The sequence below is a fragment of the Gambusia affinis genome, linkage group LG11 (assembly GCF_019740435.1).
Source record: "Gambusia affinis linkage group LG11, SWU_Gaff_1.0, whole genome shotgun sequence".
Lineage (NCBI taxonomy): Eukaryota > Metazoa > Chordata > Actinopteri > Cyprinodontiformes > Poeciliidae > Gambusia > Gambusia affinis.
Genome location: NC_057878.1, coordinates 7,603,374 through 7,621,193, shown reverse-complemented (window position 1 = coordinate 7,621,193; position 17,820 = coordinate 7,603,374). Strand labels below are relative to the sequence as shown.

General features: G+C 39.7%; 1 protein-coding gene across 1 annotated transcript; it reads left to right on the top strand.

Moving 5' to 3' along the window:
• Positions 1 to 9,151: 9,151 nt before the first annotated feature.
• LOC122840441 (cytosolic sulfotransferase 2-like) lies at positions 9,152 to 17,599 on the top strand. The gene is made up of 8 exons (XM_044132879.1): positions 9,152 to 9,320; positions 15,577 to 15,712; positions 15,809 to 15,937; positions 16,026 to 16,126; positions 16,736 to 16,862; positions 16,957 to 17,054; positions 17,141 to 17,315; positions 17,398 to 17,599. Exons 1-8 carry the CDS (start codon positions 9,228 to 9,230, stop codon positions 17,508 to 17,510), a joined length of 972 nt encoding a protein of 323 aa, XP_043988814.1. The 5' UTR covers positions 9,152 to 9,227; the 3' UTR covers positions 17,511 to 17,599.
• The last annotated feature ends 221 nt before the right edge of the window (positions 17,600 to 17,820 follow it).

The window sequence follows — 17,820 nt, the reverse complement described above, 5'->3', positions numbered from 1 at the left end:
TCAAACAAAAGGGGCCCCAGGGCTGAACCTTGCGTCAATAATTGACGAGAAGGGTTCTCTCATTGAATGCTGTACGCTCCCTAAGCGTCCAAAACCGACGATCTAGGAACAAATAAGAGGTTAGAGTTAGGATAAGGGTTATGGATAGGATTAGGAATAGGTATAGGGGTACCCGACGCGTCAACATGTGACGCTGAGGGAACCTGCTATAGTGTCAATATATGACGAGTCGAGAGTGAGAATGGGCTGTCGTGGGAGACTCTCTGTATTTTCTGTGCCTTTGTACAGAAAATGGTGAAGAAGTCAAACAGTCGCTGCTGTTTGACTTCTTCACCAGCTTCAGGGCATGCCCTTAGGCACAGCTGGAAAACCTATGGAGTAATTCTACCCTCAGGAAATTCACCATGGTTAGGATCTCAGCTAAGAGTCAATGACTGTGTATGGTATTGGTCAACACACAGATGTATAGAAATAGATTCTTCCAGATATTTCAGCAGTGCAAAAAAAGAAACACATTAAATTGGGATCAATATTGACTGTGCAACTTTAAAAATATAAGTTTCTGTCTGCTTGTGTCGGGTGTGATACTTGAGCCCTCGCCACCCCATATCGTTTCATCACGTATTCATCTCCTGAGTGCATCTTCTCGGGTACCGACATCACACAGCAGGTACAGTTGTATAACTGCCCAGTTTCACTCGTATCCGCTCTGCAGCGCCATGCTTCCCACGGCGTTCACGTGGCTCCGGTTCCACCCAGCATCAACACATGTGCCGAGGCCCTTGAACGTCACCTGTCGCCCTGTCTCTATGTGTGTTGAGGCAGCTGTGTGTTTGTGTGTATGCGTGTGTGTGTGTGTGTGTGTGGGGTCGGTGGGAGTTAATAATGAGAGCGGGCAGCGGGTAACACGTGAAGCCGGCTCCTTCTGCTGGATCTCGCACGCTTGCAGAGGGATAAAGGAGATGTCGTGGTGGCCATGGCAACATGTTTAGTTCAAGTTTACAAGAGGAAAACAACACATATCCTGCTCTTTTTTTGTTTTCCATCCATCCATTTTCTGTTCACCCTTGTCCCTTAGTGGAGTCAGGAGGGTTGCTGGTTCCTATAACGTTCCGGGCGAGAGGCGGGTTCACCCTGGACAGGTCGCCAGTCTGTCGCAGGGCAACACAGAGACATACAGGACACACAACCATTCACACACACACAGTCACACCTAGGGAGAATTTAGAGAGACCAATTAACCTGACAGTCATGTTTTTGGACTGTCAGAGGAAGCCAGAAAACTCAGAGAGAACCCACACATGCACAGGGAGAACATGCAAACTCCATGCAGAAAGACCCCAGGCTGGGAATCGAACCCAGAACCTTCTTGCTGCAAGGCAACAGCTCTACCAACTGCGGCACTGTGCAGCCTGTCTTTTTTTATTATTATTTTTTTACATATAATAAATCAGCATAAATCTTTACCATCTCATTCCCATAAATAATTTTGAGCAGCGCTAAAAAAAAAGAAAAAAAAAAAAAAAAAAGAAAGAAAAGTGTCCCAGCAGCGACAAACCTGACTCATTTACAAAAGTCATGTCAGGTTGAGTGGGAGAAAATTTGGCAAACTAATGTGAGAATCTTGGAGATTTGAATAAACTCAGATCAAGTATGTTAAGAACTTGTTTATGAATGAAGCACATTTTTGAAAAAAGAAATCCCACTGGTTTGGTTTAGTTTTTTAAACATCATGCCGTGACCTCATTTAAAAAACTAAAAAAAAAATAAGATTAGGGTAGGGAGCAGAACAGATTGAACCACTAGATGGCAGTGTAAAGTCTTCTAAATATGCACTTTACACATTGTGAGTCTTATTTTCTTTGTCTTTTTTTTGTAATTTCTTTTAAGAATTGGTTTTATTAACAGGAGCTAGGCTAGAAAGAGAGGAGGAGAAGATGTGTACCAAATAAAATGGATTCAAACACCTGCGTTGAGGTCTATGTCGCCTCTGTGCCATGGTGCAGCCTGCTCTACAAACTGAGTAATGAGGCAACCCCACATAATTGAAACTGTTATACAGCCACATAACAATGACAAGCTCTTCATCTGTCGCCCTGACTGCTTTAAAACGGATGTTTAATTTGGACCGCACAGACAATTTCATTCTAAATCCGAATTTGGAAAGAAACGATGCACATTTCTAGGCACTTGCTCATTGTAATGTGGTATGGTGAAAATCTCACCTTTTTTTTCACTACACTTTACGTCTTCACTATAGAACAAACTCCCTCTACGTGTAATGGTCTTTCCTCCAAGCCAGTCAAATTCCTGAACAACCCCACAACACTCGCAGGTAATTCTCGGAAGATCTTGTCATTGCAGAAACCCACTTGGTTCTGCGGCCCCATGAGTCACTGGATGACTGTATAAATTAGCAGATCACAGCCAGGAAGAACAGAATGCATTTCTTAAACCGGTGCTCTTAGCTTCTCGGGCCATAAAGCCAGCTGGAGCTGCACAGCGCAGTCAGGCATGATTAACGAGAAAACAAACTTATTACCAGCCTCACCCCCCCCTGCACTCACTCTCCAACCCCCTCATCCCCCCAAGAAGTGACTTTAGTCATCGCATCCAGTGCACATTTCTCACGCCAGCCACTTCCATGGGGAGGAGCAATGCATTGCCTTACCCTCAACGGCAGCAGCTAATGGATAGTTGCTCCCCCTTCGTGTTCTACTGATGCAAAAATAAAAAATAAAAATGCACGTTTCTTGGGGAGACCACCTTGTGAGACTGTGGTGTGGCGGCGTGCTCCTGCACTGGTGAGTCTCAAAGTAAAAACGTACACAATATGCAGAGTGCAAGTTTTATTAAAGATCTTGGAATTTTAAACAAACCTCCCCATGAAATGCAGAAAGAAGACAGGGAGGGGAGAACATGTTATTGAGAGGTCAAGCGGTACATTTCTAGGTAAAGTAGTGTTTAAATTAAGTTTCTGCTCTGACTGCTTTCACTGGATGAGGCATTAAAACAAGTATAATGAGGAGAAAAACAGCACAGCCTTAAATATTCATATTTTCATGCAATAAGTGTAGATGAGGTGAATAACATTTTGTGCAGCCTACGTATTTGCGTAATATAGGAACTTTTAATGGCAATGCAGCTATTAAAAAAAAAAAGGAAACATTTTTTATTTTAGCAGGCTAATGAATAGAAATGAAATATATATGCGCATGTGTGCATTTATAGAAAGTGTGAATCCATAAGCAAATGTGGAGTAGAGCCAGTATAGGGTTGCGGTCGACACAAATTTTATTTTGCAGATTACAACTGATTGAGGATTAAATGCACATCCCAACATTTTTCAACCTAGTGCACTACAAGCTACAGTTCATGCAACATGATATTTGAGTTTCTCATTCCTAAAAAGCTCCTGGTAAGAATGACATCACTTCTTAAAAAAAAAAAAAAAAGTATTTTCCGTACAGTACATTGAAAAGCATAGCGGCTATGCCAGACCTATATTCAGCCACTAATATAATAGAAATTTCCAACAATTTTCACATTAATCACATTGACAAGGACTTTCTCCGCTATGAAGAGTTACAAATTGCAACTTTTACAGAACGTGTAAATTCACCAAACTCCAAAGCATAACAGATGACAGATAAACAACGGTAAGCAGTTTTTCCACCATTATAATACTGAGCAGCCTACAGGAGGGTGATTGACAGCACTAAAACCCTCCTCCTGGCTCTGATTGGTTGTTTTTACAGTCTCCCTAAATGGAGACAGTATTAACAAATATGGAAAAAACAAATTGGATAAAAGTTACATCCAGCAGCTTTAAAGCAGCTTTATTTGCGATTACGTTTCTTTAGTGTCTGAACACATAAGATGGAGACGAACACACATTGGCTCCTATCCTTGCCTGGTAGGCAGCGCCAAAGCAACCAGTCAATCCCACAGTTTCCCCCAACTATAACCCGCTGAACTCAGGCGTGGCGTCATTCCCAGGTGCGAGCTCCGATTTCCGAGATGGACTGAACGCAGCATTACCCTCTCTGTGAGAACAACGAGCAGCAAATGGGATCCCACACACACGTCCTCCTTTACAGGGACGGGTGTGAACGCTTGGCCGAGTCAGTAGGAGTGTGCTGCTTGGTGACACGTCGCAGGTAGCCTAATGCTCCTGCCGTGTGCCACCAATCAACGGTCCCCTTCAGAGGCCCACACTTTCCTTACCTTAATTACAGCTTGCATGCGACACCGACAACACCTCTGATTCACCTCAGAGTGAGCCTTGTGAGGACAGATTAGCTACCTGGAGGTGATGTGGACTTTAGGTTGTCCAACAGGTTTTTAAATTATTTTTTTTTATTATTGCTTTTACACGTCTACTTTTCCTCCTCAAAGTCACCAAAGCTAAACTTCCGTTGTCGTCTCACCTTCACTCATCTTCATCAATGTCCAAGTTCGGGAAACTGGCAGTGACCGACTCTCCAGCTCATGCCCGCTACCCTGGAAAACGAAGACGGTTGAACAAACTTAATTGAATTGCTTCAATTGGTAACAAGTAATTCGATTAAGTTTCTTCAAATTAATTTATTAAGTTGGTTTAACTTGACAAATTTAAGTCAGTCTTAATCAAATCATTATAGTTTACTTCAAATAAAGAAGTAAACCAAAAGAGGATCTCTTTTTAGCCCAGGCAGCCTTTTGTTGAGAGTAGTTAAACTGGAAAACTGGTAATGAGGGAGGGGGGAGACATGCAGCAAAAGTCATCAGACCGGGAATCGAGCCTACAACTGCCTCATTGAGGACTAAGGCCACCTTATGGGAGTCGTGCACTACCCCTGGGCCACAACGGCACCCTGGATAGTACAGGATCTGTCCCGCGTCAGACGTTCGTGGTATTGGACTTGATTGTTTCAAGTAAAGTCACAGAAAAACTTCCTTTAAGTAACAAAAATTTTTAAGTTTTAAGTTAATTCAACACAAAGCAGTAAGTTGTCATCACAAAACCTAAAGAATTAAGTGAGACTAATGTAAATAAGTCCATAAAATGAACCCCAGCCCAAATACACTTTAAAAAGTGTATTTGGGCTGGGGTAGAAGTAAAATTAATTTATTACTTTTACTTCTAAAAGTAATAAATTAATTTTAGAATGAATTTATTAATTAGTTTTATTGGGAAGGATAAAGTTTTTTATCTTTGAAGCTACAGTATGCATCGTATATACCGGTATATACATATATATATATATATATATATATATATATATATATATATATATATATATATATATATATATATATATATATATATATATATATATATATATATATATATATATATATATATATGAATTTCTGCAGATGCTATTGCCATCTGCAGAAATCCATCGCTCCTGGTCAAAAGCAACCAATCGGAGCCAGGAGGAGGGTCCTAGCGCTGTCAATTATTCCCGTGTGCACACTGCTCAGTATTCTAATGGCTGAGACACAATTTATTATTATGGGATGTTCATTTATCCACCGTCATTGGTGTCTATGCTAACTAGGCTGAGCATTTTCGGTAGGCTATGCCCGTAAGAAAGAAGCTGTAGCGTAGCAGAGAGCAACAGGGAAGATGTGGACAGTACACAAGGATGATTGACTACACATATTTTTTTTTAAAGAACTCAATAAATCTACAGAATTGTCATACTAAAATCTCTAAAATCTCATTGTGTGTGCTACACTGGATTCAAAAAGCAGCCATAGAAGAAACAAGTGAATGATTTGGGCACAGACTATCACCTGGTTCGGTCTGTCACGTCCAACTGTTGCTTTTAAACAGAGCTGCTGGAGAACAGCACCGAGGTTTTATTTATTTATTTATCTGAATTATCCATCACACTTCAGTTGTGCTTTGCAAAAACCTCTTTATTGAGGCCGTGAAGGGGGACTTTCATCATCAGCTTTACGGCTCCTCTCGGCGGACTCTGAACGTTCGCTTATTGAACGTGCAAATCATGCAGAGCACTTTTGGGATTTTATGATTTTCTCACAAACGGCTCTGCCAAGACGAGGCTTTTCCTCATGTGCTCGGAGGTCGCAGGAATCTGGCCAGAAAATAACAGCACAGCTGCTGTGCTGCCATGCGGCCATGAAAATAAACAAAGAAAATCAGTTAATTTGGGCTCACAAACATCAAACTGTAATAGAAGTGAGCTGATTCACGCTAAAATCACTAAAATCTAATCTTCGGTTTGATAAAAAAAAAAAACAACACAGATTCCATACTGTCAAGATGTATTCATTGAAAATAAAATCAAGAAGCTGTGTGTGGAGAAAGTACATTTCACACACTGAGGGGGGATTTTCTTTTCACAGTGACCCTACATTTTTAACTAGATGTTTGCATGTGCTGAATAAAAAGACACAAACACATTTTATACATTTATATATATATATATATATATATATATATATATATATATATATATATATATATATATATATATATATATATATATATATATCACTGTCTGAAGTTAAATCAGACCAACAAAGGTTTGGTCTGATTTTAAAAAAGAAGAGTTCGAGAATTCTAACTCTTCTTTTTTTAGTTAGAATTACCAAAATCATTTCTGTTTGCTAAACGCCAGAAAACTTGGCGAGAATTTTTATTTATTTTGTAACTTCTCCTGAATTCAAAAGTTTACGTGTCAGGGATGACTGTCTTTTAAACTATATGACTTGGATCGAATCTTCTGGGTTGTGTCACAGTCCACTCATTGCGGTTCTTCAAAATATCTTTTGAAATGCAAGCACTGTGCCGTTTTCTGACGCAATAGCCAAAAATGTCTCAAAATATTTTGAGAAAGCTTTAGGAGAATTTATTTATTTTTGTTCCAAGACAAAAAGCCCCTACCTCTCCGGGTAGGTGTGGGTCGATGTTCCTTTTATTTCTGACAAAGTGACGGTGCAGAGCAGCTTAACTCATGATTCAAGTCCCACTGTCTACTGACTCTTCCCGCCCTCCGGCCCAGATGATGGGAACAGTGTTGACCCACAAGTAAGAGGGATTTGAAACGAGTCCCTCTCCCAAAACGAGAGCCTGTGCTTTTGAGGCCTAGATGAAACTTCACAATCTTCTCGATTTTTGTCCCTTCAAGTATACACAAATCAAAATTTTAGTCAGTAAAGTTGCTCTCCTCATTAGGAAAATTGTTCAACTTCCTCGGGCTTTCCACAGACCTCTCCCATGATTCTAAAAAGTTTTGACCGCACTCAGGGGGGGTTTTAGTCAGCTTCCTGTTCCCGTCCCCTCACTGTTTCATTGAGATTTAGCGAATCAACACACTAAGAAAGTTTCTTCGGTTTCTTCGGTTTCTTGTTATGGCCTTTCAAGAAGCCGTTGGATGCAAATCGCGGCTGTCAGCCTCCTTGTTTTCACCTCGTTTCCGCCTGCGGAGGGTGTTGCTGTCCTGTGACACATCCTGCGCCGGTCGTCGGGCGTTGACACAGAGCGTCTGTTTTGCACCTGCAGACTGGATGTGGAGACATGCTGAACATGTCGCGCCACCCTGCTATAAAGCACAGCAACGGTGACGCGTCCGTTCTCGTGCCTCACAACCAAAGTCAATGAGATTATAAATACATCCATACAAACTCACGTCCTCGAAGCACCTTCATTTGAAACTATCTCTAACAGCATTTCACCACTTGACCAACGTCATTAAAGATATCTGAAAGCAGACAGGAAAAAATTTATTTTTGGTTTCTTAATCGATTGTTTGGTGTAGCTGCGAAGTGTAAGAAAAAAGTCACATGGTTTTAGGAATGTCGCACATATTAAAATCTAAAAGTGTATCCGGTGCTCTTAATTTTGACAACCCTATGCAAATTGCAGCCACAAGTTACCAAATTGGTAAGTAGAGCTTTTTCGATAAAGGCCTCAAAGAGGTCGTTGGGGAATATTATTGAGCAGACAGCATTATGAAAACACATCAGACAAGTCAGGGATAAAGCTGTGGAGAAGAGTGCCGCTCTAAAACAACCAAGCTTTCAACGTCTCACAGGTTACTGTGGAGGATAAATGTTGCTAAATACAGCGTAGGACTTGGAAAAACGGGAAAAAGGTGGGCCAAAAACCGAGTTGAGAATCTCTGTCAATGCTCAAAAACTGAGGTTGAGAGACTTTCTATTCAGACGGAGCGAGCGTCACATGTCTTGCAAGGAGAAATTGTCAAAAATCTCAATCAGTGACATTGTTTATTTATTAACAAGGCCCATATTATAAGTTTATACAATCTTTTGCGCCTTTTCATTCGTGATTTTTTTTAAAGTTGTGACATGAACTACTCGTATTTGAGTGAATGACATGAAAAATGAAATGTTCCTAAAGCGTCCTGAATACAGATGCACACCACACTTTCCAGCTTTTTCTGTGTAAATGACGATGAAAACTGTTCACTTCCTGTTCACTTCACAATAATGTGCCACTTTGTGCCAGATTTAGTAAATTTGAAGATGCGTTCCGATGAGGTTTGCTTGACAGATTAAAAATTTGCTTTTTCAAAAAAACAAAAAAAAAAACAAACTGATAACATTTAAACAACTGTTAAACATACTTTTTTTTATCATTAACATTTGTGTCTTAAAAATATATATTTTTTATTGTCTGATGTAAGATTCTAATTTTAAATGTCACATTTTCATTTAATGTAAAGCTTTCAAATATACATCTGTGTGTATTTAATCTACATAATGCGTTCCATTCAGTGATAATATGTCTGAAACAAACTTGACTTTTCAATAATATTGTAATTTATTGACTGGGTCGGTATATGCGCATCTCGGGAGAGGGTTAAATCTGTGTGATTTTTTATTAAATTTTTATTTTTTTGTCTTTGTAAAATATTATGTTTTCTTCAATTTTCCATCCCACAATCCACAGCTAAACAACTTACTATAAATTACCCCCCAGTTTGGACGTAGCTTACTTCATTATAAAAAAACAACACGTGTGTATTTTTGTCAATGCTTTGATTTTAAAAAATTTAGACCATCAAGTATTATATCCGTCCAGTCCTTGACGGGAAAGTGATCAAAGTTTTACACCCCGATTCTAATGCGTCAAACCCGACAGGAACAACTGAGGTTATAAGGTGCAAAGGTGAACGCCCTCTACTGGACTCCTGAGCTGCGACCTCTCTCCAATCACGTAAAAAGTGATTCGACGGCAGTGTTGAGCAATGTCGTCGGAGCCGAGAGCGGTCTTGTGTTCCCTGAGCAGCCCTCGGGCCACATCGACCGTGCTGGATGTTCCACAGCGGGCCATTTTAAAGGTAAGGTCACCTCGCAGGGAAAAGCTGAGTTATGGGGTTAATAAGGGGAGGAACATTGATGTGTCTCTGCGACAGAGCGATGTTGGAGCCGCTCATTAACGCAGGCGGTGTGATAAACAGCCAAACAAGAAGAGCCAAACAAATTAAACACTGCGAATCCTGCTGTCCGTTAAAGTTAAGCTCCGACGGGAGATTGTTGTGTTTCTTGTTAGATCAGATGAAACATTTCCTCAGTCTTGGCCTGAAAATCTTTCAATCCGATCTTAATCTTCCGATCTTAGTTGAAGTGGGAGATTTCACTCCCACTTCAACATTTAACTATCCGTTAATTAGGTTTTGAAGAGTTCAGAAACGAGGATCCACCATCTTACTGAGACCATACAATGCAATCCCACTTGATAAAACATTTGTAAAACATTTAACTTTTCAGTTAAAAATTTTGTTTTTTAGTTTTTCTTTTTTACATCTGGTGATTCTATATACTCCAACCAGTTCTAGATAAAATGAGGGAAGTAAAGAGAAACATGGGCAGCACACTTGTATCTTTAGCAGAGATGAGTCATTTCAATGTGTTCTCACACTGTTTTGCATTTGACAAAAAAAACAACAACTTTAGACTAATGATTCTGATCATCTGTTGATTTATCCAGGCATGTCTGTTATACAGTTAAAAAAAAATGCATAGGATTTTGCTTTTAACAGGGCAGTGTTATGTATATTCCAGGCACATGGTGCCAATTTATAGCAAAATCAAGTCAATTTCAATTGGTATAAAAATGCTACATGTATTTAATATGACTTAAATGAAATTTGACCTCATAGTTTCTGCTCTTTTTGAGACTCCGCCGTCAGGAGGTCGTCACCGAATCCCTCCTCCATTAATGCTCTAGCTGCAACATTTGTTTTTACTAGCATTGCACTGAAAAGTGGCTCGTATAAAGAGCTCAACAGATAAGCAGTTTTGTCAGGGTGGTTGCTAATTGCTGCTGGCTAATCTAACAGAGCTGAAGGGGGGCGACATGGGGGAGGGGTGCTTAAAGGCGGGGCTAAGTCCACCTTGGTGTTTTGCACAGCTGAATGGTTTCCCACAGGATTCCTCAAACACACATGAAAGAATCAAATCAACATTCCGGGTTTTTTTTGATGAGGGAATAACAATACAACATATGAAGTTCAAAAAAGTCAATTTGACTTTAATAGAAGCAAAAGAAAAATCAATGAAATCCTATCTACTACATTTGTGACTTTTGTCTGGATTTTAAACATTTTCAAAGATGGACCAAAAAAAAAAACGGGCCATAAACAGATATAACAAAGAGAAAATGAAACGACAAGTCACGCTTATCTCAAAGTCCCAGGGAAGAGAAACATTGCGCTCTTCCCACACCTACGGCTCCAAACCACAAGTAGGAGTCAGCAGTCGAGGACCATCCTGCGTCTGAACACTTCAGCACATTTGCAGAGATGAGGCAGCTGCTGAAACCAACCAATCACTCTAAAAGGTTGCGCTGAAAACCACCAAACTGCAGGACGCTTCACCCGTCGCAATGCATCGCTGACGAGTCTATCCCGAGCAGCTGTGCAGGCAGAGCACGTGTGTCAGGCTATGGGACCCACAGGGGCACGCGGCAGGAGTGCCTGGGAAACTTAATGGGCAATATTTGTGGTGGATTGCATTGTGCTCCATGTTGTCTGGAGACACCGACGACAGCGCGAGTGTCACACATGCCATTAGATTTATATGAAACAGGCATGTCCTGTGGATTTGGAGCTGTAAAGAGGCTCCAATGCACCGAAGGTACAGCTTACAGGGTTTAAGAGACTTCAGGGTTCTTAAACCCTGAAGTCTAAACCGTATTCCTGCATCTATATCAAATACAGTTTCCCCCTTACACACATTATACAATGTAAATTATTTGCTCTCACGGACTGTTTCCTTTCCTTTGTCAGGTAGATGGACAACTTTCTACTCCAGGTAAAAGAAGCAGTTGATGATAATAATACATCAAACTTATACAGCGATTTTCTTGGACACTGACAGACGCTTTACAAGGAAGTACAAACAACATAAAACAAGTGGCTGAGAATTAAGAAGCAGTACATAAGCCAGGTCAACATTCATGTAGAGTCCGATTTCTTGATGTTTTTTAGGGAAGAGAGTTCCAGAGGGGCTGAGCGGAGACAAAGAAGGTCTGATCCCTCAGGGTACGGCGTTTGGTTTTGATGGGGGTCAGAGTAACGGAGGGGGTGAGAGGGACAGTGGAGGAGGTCAGTGAGATGTGAGGTTATTGAGGGCTTTCTAGGTGGCGGGGAATATTTTTTGTTGAATGGGGAGCCAGTGGAGATTTTTTAAGAACTGCGTTGATGCGGTTCCTGGTAAGTGGATGGGCAGGTGACCTTTGGATACACTGTTAAAAACGTCAGCGTAGTATTTACAGTAACTTACTGGCAGCAGGGTTGCCAGCCAGTTACTGTAATTTTTACTGTAATTATTTTTACAGTAGCCATACGGTTCAGTTGGTGCCTATTACAGTTTTACTGTAATTTCATTCTAGTTTTACTGTAATTTTATCACAATTTTACTGTAAGTTTATTAGTTTTACTGTAATTTTATGACAGGCTTACTGTAAATGTATTGCACTTTTGCTGTAATTCTATTGCAGTCTTACTGTAAATTTACTACAGTCAGTCTTACTATAAATTTATTATAGTTTTACTCTAATTTTATTACAGTCTTACCATAGGTTTATTAATTTTACAGTAATTTCTACAGTCTTATTGTAATTTTATTGTAATTGTAATATAGTCTTACTGTAAATTTATTAGTTTTACTGTAATTTTTTTGCAGTTTTACTGTAATTCTATTATTATAGAGATCATTATAGAGACCCAACACAAGAAAGTTGAAACTGTTCAACTCTTGTTACTGTCTGCTGTAGTGGAAAAAGTATTTTGCTGTTCGTAGTTCTCCGTGTGTAACGTGCTGCTGTGAACTAGGTAACCCTCCGCGCGGGAGAGAGGCTCTGATGTCAAAATAGATGGTTCGATTGATCTGTTATGTAATATTAATGCCTTAAAATGTGCAGGTTAATCACGTGCACTAACGCATTATTGTTGACAACCCTAATACATATATGTGTGAGAGAAAATAAAATATCAGTTGAGGCCTCCAACTCTCAAACAACTTCTGCCAAAACACCAGAATATAGCCATCTGCATATTCAAGGTGAAAAATATTATCAACTAAACTAAAAAGCACTTGTGTTGCACATGAAGCGAGAATAGCTCAATATAACCACATAAAATATATTTTCTTACACAAGCAAACACAAAACTACGATATAATGTTTTTTAGAAAGTACTTACCCAGTGAAAGTCAATGTTGGCCAGCCCTCTAGTCTGTGAACGTTCAGCCGTTAAAAATCCCACAATGCAACTGCACATTTAAAATTTACAGTACAGCTGTAAATCTCCGTCCAATCACGTCCCATATACGTTTCACACGCATTTCAGATCACAGTAAAGAGATGTAGTTTCAAAACCCAGCCATCTTACTGTATTTTCATGATGTAGTTTGTACAGCAATTTGTTACAGTGCATGTTATAGTTTCTGCAGATGCGTGTAAGGAAGTCCACAAAGGATGCTACTGCAGTACTCGAATCTTGAAGTGTTGAAGGAGTGGATAAGTATTTGAGGGAAAGAGAGAAGGTTGTGCAGGCAAAAAAAATGATGATTATGGTAGTGATGTGGGTTTGGAAGGACAGCGAGGAGTTGAGAGTGACGCCAAGGTTTGGCACTGTGGGGGAGGATTGTGTGGCCCGATGAGGTGGAGGGGGATATTCTGGGTGGAGGATGGGACAGATTTGGGACTACTAATGATATCCACCAGACAGCTGGTGATAAGGGAAAAAATTGCTGGAGTGATAGATTCGTGTGTCATCGGCGTAGGAGTGAAAGTGAAGTTCATGTTAGTGGATAATGTGTCCGAGGGATATTATATGAAGAACGAAGACGAGGGGGCCAAATACTGAGCCTTGGGGAACACAATGGGTGATGAAGGCAGTGTGTGATTTGGAGTTGTTGACTGAGATGTAGTGGTGGCTGTTGGAGAGTGCAGGAGTGCAGAGATTTGTGTGTGTATCAAATAAATCTAATAACACACAAAAACCCTGATCCCTGACAGTTTTTACATGGAGTTTTTGAACTTTTCTTTACTGCAAATCTTTTGAGAGCCTTTTGAATGAGGCAAACCAATGAACAACTAATCAGTCCCCCTGTTCAAAAGATATTAGGTTTTAAAATTAGACAATTTAGATAGCTTTCCATATAGCCACCATTGTCTTGTTGGGAAATTTGGGTCATTTCATAAAGTATGTAGTAAGAACCCTTATATAAAAGCTACTGCATTTGTAATTTCCAAACAACCAGGAAGAAGTTTGTTTTCTGAGAAAGAGAACAAGTGTTTGTGAAGATGCTTATGCAATTCAGGAAATAAACATATAGATCAATTTTCAATAAAATGGAAATTCCCCAAGACATTTTTGACTTCCTGGAGGAAAAGAAAAACCCAGTAAAGGAATTCCACATTACCAGCCATCCGTTAGCATTCATTTTCAGTAAACAGGTTTGGACTGTTCCTTGGTTCCAGGGACCTAACTTTAAAAGTGAAACACAGAAAGCATGAGGAGCAACAACCATAATTATTGTTTGTTTGTTTTTTTAAACAAACAAACAAACTTTGTGGCATAGAAATATTTACCTCTTTCCATACATTATTAATTATGATGACTGATTTTTGCCACAGATTATGTAAATGTAAAAATAAATAAATAAATAAATTTCCAGTCTGAATAACCTTTGTCTTTGTTACTTAAAAACAACTTTTTGCCCTGCTAAAATGTTCTGAGCCAGTCTCTCGACTGGCTCAGAACAACGTAAATTAAACACTTCCCTCTTCACACTTATGTTATACATGTGGAAGGTACAGTCGTGAGAACAAGCGTGGTTATGAAGCGCTCACCGGCAGGAGTCTCAATGTGTTTCTTTTTTTTCTTTGTTTTTCTTAAAAAACAAAGGGAAAAATTACTGTCAGCACAGAAGGTGACCAAACAAATGAGAAAGAGCTGTTTCGGGAGCGTCGCCGTTATGCAACGTGAAGTTAAAAAAGCTCGTTAAGCTTGTCATTGCGGATGTTATTCAACCTGTTGGAAAATTCCACTGACAGGAAGCTGGGGCTGCTTACGGTAAATTTTACTTTTAACTCTGTGGAGCAGAGGGAAAGTACAGTCGTGCTCCAAATAACAATAAGAACCGTGTTTGTGAGAAATGACGTTTAATTCTCATACAAACAAATGCGTTGGGAAGCACAGCAAACTCATCACATTTGTAAAGGGTAAGAAAGAACAATCAATTAAACAATGGGAATCAATCAGTTCCTATTTGTGTCTTAGTTTAGCCCCAGAAATGTTTGATGTCAGCCCACCAGTTTTCTATTGGGTTATGGTCAGCTGAAACCAGGATGCTGGTCGCTCCTCTGTGTGTTTTGGGTTGTTTTTCTTGTTGTTGTTTTTTTTTTTTTGTCTTGTTGGAACACTATTGACACCACTGTGGCTTGAATTCAGAACTTAGTGGTGCTTGACACAAAAATACAGCGTTCCTCAAATTGGCCAGTCAACGTTTCCTTCTGCGATTTTTAACTTTTACTTTTTCAGCAATGGGCTGGGGGTTTCATGCCTATAGCTTTTTTTTTCTCCAAATATTTCTCCCTCTCCAATCACCTTTTTGATCAAAACAAGACTACTTGTGTAAAAAGATAAAAAAATTTTTGAGTCACCAAACCCAAGGAAAAACACCTGTGATGTTTATGTAGCTGCAGCTCAGAGAAAAACTTTGAACTGCATGTGAGGACTGCATGATTGTCAAATGTTAATGTGAATACTGACCTCTTGAGTTTTGAAACTGCTGCTCTTATTACCTTTGTCTCATCGCAAGAGTAAAGTGTGATGTGTTAAAAATTAACTATAAACACTGACAAAGGGTAGGTGACAGAGACAGAAGGAACACAAACCAGCCAGGGAACACCGCAAGAAAGGTAAACAATTTATTTTCCGGCAATGCTCAATGAAGGGATTTATGTTTGAGTTAATTTGACTGTTAAAAACTAACATTTAATTGAGAAATGCTGGTTTTTGCTTAAACGTCTTGAACGTGTCTGGCAAGTCTTCCTGCGTCAAGGGCTGATTTTTAATTTCCCAGATGATGGGTTCTCGGCCACAACTGTACGATTTCCACGGAGTCGCAATGACTCACTGTGTCACCGACAACTGGGAGAAGGTTAAAAACTTTCAGGCCAGACCAGACGACATACTCATTGCGACATACCCGAAAGCAGGTCAGTGGAACAGCGTGTGCAATCAGGTTTTACAGTTTGTGGAGCATAGATGCCAGGAATTGTTTTACTGTCCTCTGTTTTGCCTGCTCTGCATAGGAACTACGTGGGTCTCCTACATCCTTGACCTGCTGTATTTTAGGCACCTATCACCAGAGCGTCAGACATCCATCCCCGTCTTTGAAAGAGTTCCTTTTTTGGAGATAGCGGTCTCTTCTGTAGTTCCAGGTTAATGCCCAAACTTTACTTTCCTGTCGAGTACTCGTTCACTTGAAATCACTTTAATCGTTCGATGCCTCTGTCTGCCCATCCACAGGAACAGAGCTGGCAGACCAGCTGCCCACCTCCCCTCGGCTCATTAAGACTCACCTCCCGATTCAGTTGGTGCCTCAGTCATTTTGGGATCAGAATTGTCGGGTAAAGTTTCAAGAGCTCGGTCTGGATACCTTTTCAAAGTAAAGGTTGTGTTTCCTTCAGATAAAGATGACAGGAGTATGTGAAAGAGAAAAAGAATAGCTTCAGTTCAGTTAAAACATTCATTTACTAATCCCACTTAGTACACCTTTGAGATTGACATAGATTACATTGAGCTAATGTTACTGAACATCTAAAATTCTTTATTTTTTTAAGATCTGATGCTCCACTGTGAGCAGATATGATGACGTTTTATAAGACAACTGTCCACTGCGGAGGAGGAAGTCTAGATGGATGTTGAAAGCCATATATCAAGGCACACAGTGAATGGAAGCAGCTGAAAGTCTGCCTTTTCTACAAATAATGTAGAATTGTTTTTACAAGGGTAAAATGTAATATAGTAATGAATCTTTAAAGTTTGTTTGACTGTCATGATCTTGAGGTTTCTTGACACTTAAAACTGATAACGTGAGTATTTAAAGATTCTTCACCTCCTTGTTGGATTTTAGACGTGAAAAAAGACCAAGTTTATGTTTATGTAGTGCAAGTGAATCACAACTACAAAATAAATATGCTATGGTTGTTCATTTTTGTTCACTTTTCCTTTGGTAGATGGTGTATGTGGCACGCAATGCAAAGGACAACATGGTATCTTTTTACCACTTTGATCGAATGAATCAAGTGCAACCGGAGCCTGGAGAATGGAGCAACTACTTCCAGAGGTTCCTGGATGGACAGAGTGAGTACAAATTATGTCATAAAATGTTTGTGTTTGGTGCTTTTTCTTTTTGGTACAGGCTTCTTACTTTTTCTGTGTTGTCCTGTGGCCTCAGTGTTGTATGGTTCGTGGTACGAGCATGTGGGAAATTGGTGGAATAAGACGAAAACCTATCCAAAACTTCATTATATGTTCTATGAAGATATAGCTGAGGTGATTTATTTGGTTGAAACTTTACGTTATGGCTGCTTTTCTGCCAGTTTTACCTGCAAAGTCGACATTTGACCTTGTGTTTCCAGGACACTGAGAGGGAAATAGACAAACTTTGCTCCTTCCTCGGGTCATCCCCATCAGCTGAAGATAAGAAGACCATCGTTGAACTGGTGCACTTTGACAATATGAAGAACAACGAGATGACCAACTGTTCCAAAAGACCGTTCTTTGATTTCTCAATTTCTCCCTTCATGAGGAAAGGTAAACTCCACTTAATGAAATAAAAAAATGACAGCTAGCGTTTGGAAGGAAGACATGAATGATGTGTCTGTGGATTTTCCAGGAAAAGTTGGTGACTGGAAGACCCACTTCACTGTCGCCCAGAATGAAGCGTTCGACGAGGATTACAGGAGCAAGATGAAAGATCCGACACTTCGGTTTCGCACCGAAATTTAAACTGGACCTGGCGTATTGTAGGTTTCTTATGACAAAGAGGATGTTTGGAAATTCAAAGAAATGGAATAAAAGTAGTAGAATAATTTTAACTTTTTCTCCTAATGAATGAAATAAACTTTTTATATTAAAGATAAAAAAATAATACCATATATTTTTGTCTGTAATTTAATATTTCCAAAGTGCACAAGATTGTCAAAATGACTGGACCATTCGCCGACACAGTGGATGGGCAGTAATGATTTGGTTTATTTTGAGTTTATAATTTTGTTCATAAACTCCTGGGTTACACTTTTTTTTCTTCTTCATTTTA

Coding starts and splice junctions, on each gene's coding strand:
- LOC122840441 (XM_044132879.1), top strand. CDS start 9,228: ATGTCGTCGGAGCCGAGAGCGGTCTTGTGTTCCCTGAGCAGCCCTCGG. Junction 9,321..15,576: donor CACAGCGGGCCATTTTAAAG/GTAAGGTCACCT, acceptor TTAATTTCCCAG/ATGATGGGTTCTCGGCCACA. Junction 17,055..17,140: donor TCTATGAAGATATAGCTGAG/GTGATTTATTTG, acceptor TTGTGTTTCCAG/GACACTGAGAGGGAAATAGA.